Source organism: Argiope bruennichi, chromosome 6 (assembly GCF_947563725.1).
Source record: "Argiope bruennichi chromosome 6, qqArgBrue1.1, whole genome shotgun sequence".
Lineage (NCBI taxonomy): Eukaryota > Metazoa > Arthropoda > Arachnida > Araneae > Araneidae > Argiope > Argiope bruennichi.
Window position 1 is genome coordinate 33,320,296 of NC_079156.1, and position 2,129 is coordinate 33,322,424.

Here is a 2,129-nt window from a genome sequence, read left to right on the forward strand (position 1 = left end):
TGGAATAATAATTCGTCAAAAACTCATGAATATTTAGCACCAGTTGTTGAGAAAAAATGTGTATATTGCAATGATAAACATATTTCAGAACTTTGTGAGGGTTTAACAGTTGATGAAAAAAAGGATATTTTAAGAAAACAAGGTCGTTGTTTCTTATGTCTAGAACAAAATCATCGAATTAAAGACTGTAGGAAAAGGGATATGTGCGAAAATTGTAACAAGAAACATAACCGATCGCTCTGTTATCAACTGGAAAACAAAACTATTAATGCAGAGAATAAAATTGTATCCGCAGTTTCCCATTGCAATTATAATATAAAAAATAAAGAACCGGAAGTTCGAGTAAACGCTCAGTGTTCCGTATTATTGCAAACATGTACTGCCTGTATTCGCTCTCCATTTGATGATGATAGACTTGAAACAGTTCGCATTTTGCTAGACAATGGTAGCATGAGAAGTTTCGTTTCACGAGAAATATCTCAACAACTTAAACTTCCTGTTATTAGAAAGGAAACTCTATCGGTATATGGTTTCGGTGCTAAAGAAACAACTGAACGAACATATAATGTTGTTAAAATTAAATTAGTGAATCGCGACGAACCGACTTTAAATATTGAAATTGAAGCATTAGAAACTGAACAAATAACTGCAACTAATTTACCTGCTCCTAATGAAAATATTCCGAACTTAAATAAACAATTAAAAGGATTACAGCTTGCTGATTGCTATGAATTTAGAAATAACAAAATTGTGCTTTTAGTGGGTGCTGATTACTATTATGATATAGTTACTAGTAGAATAAAAAGGTTAAATGATAAGCTTGTAGCCACTGAAACTTTATTTGGTTGGTGCCTCCAAGGAAAAATCGATATGACAAATCAAATATTGGAAATGAAAATTATAGTAGAAGAAAAAACGATATCGGATGAATTAAAAAAATTTTGGGAATTAGAAAACTTAGGCGTTGAGGTTGATACCGATGAAAACATTTTTGACAATACGATTATGAAGGAATTTGAATCGGGAATTACTTTCTCTAATAACAGATACAACGTAAAGCTTCCGTGGAAACCTGGTATGAAGGAACAGTTACACGATAATCGCGAAGTTGCTCAAAAAAGGTTTTTAGGTTTAAAAACAAAATTCCTTAATGACCCCTTGCTTTTCACTGAATACAAAACTGTTCTGGATGAGTATCTAAAAGAGAACATTATTGAACAAGTTACGTGTGGGTTGAATAAAAAGACGAACGAACCAACATTTTATTTGCCTCATAGAGCAGTGATCCGTAAGGATAAGACGACAAGTAGATTACGCATTGTTTTTGATGCGTCTTCCCATAGTAAAGGAGAACTATCCTTGAACGATTGTTTACATATTGGATTAAATTTAAACCCTGATATTTTTCTTCTTCTGATTATATTTAGAGAAAATCCTATAGCATTTACAGCTGACATAAAGCAGGCATTCCTCCAGATAGAAATTAATGAAGAGAATCGGGATACGACCAGATTTTTTTGGCAGCAGGAACCAGATAGCTCTGAAGGAGACAATTTGATGATATATAGAATGACCCGTGTTTTATTCGGGGTAAGTTCAAGTCCATTCCTTCTCGCTGCAACAATCAAGCATCACTTGAAAAGGTATGTTGATAATTTTCCTGATACTTGTGCAATTTTAAATAATTCTTTATATGTCGATGATTTAATTAGTGGTCAACAAAATGTAGAAGATGCTTTAAAAACAAGATTAGAAAGTTTTAAGATTTTTAAGGATGCAAGTATGATTTTAAGAAAGTGGCAGACTAATTCATTCGAGTTGCGTGATCGATGGAAAGATATTGGAATGGACATTGGTCCATCCATTGAGTCTAAAAAACGAAACTTTCATGCCTTCTAAAGGTACTAGGAGTTGTATGGAACCCCGACCGTGATTTATTTCATTTCGATGCTAAAAGTTTAATACAATTTCTCTCGAAACGAATGAACACTAAAAGATTTCTCTTGCAAGCTGCAGGTCGTATTTTTGACCCTGTAGGGTTTCTTGGACCATTTATAATTAGATTAAAGATTTTAATACAAGAACTGTGGTGTTTGGGTTTGGAATGGGACGAGCGTTTCCCAATGAAA

At 33.4% G+C, this 2,129-nt stretch overlaps 1 protein-coding gene across 1 annotated transcript; it reads left to right on the top strand.

Moving 5' to 3' along the window:
* Positions 1-450: 450 nt before the first annotated feature.
* On the top strand, positions 451-1,899 carry LOC129971709 (uncharacterized). The gene has a single exon (XM_056085685.1). The coding sequence runs from the start codon at positions 451-453 to the stop codon at positions 1,897-1,899; it is 1,449 nt and encodes a 482-aa protein (XP_055941660.1).
* The last annotated feature ends 230 nt before the right edge of the window (positions 1,900-2,129 follow it).

Coding starts and splice junctions, on each gene's coding strand:
- LOC129971709 (XM_056085685.1), top strand. CDS start 451: ATGAGAAGTTTCGTTTCACGAGAAATATCTCAACAACTTAAACTTCCT.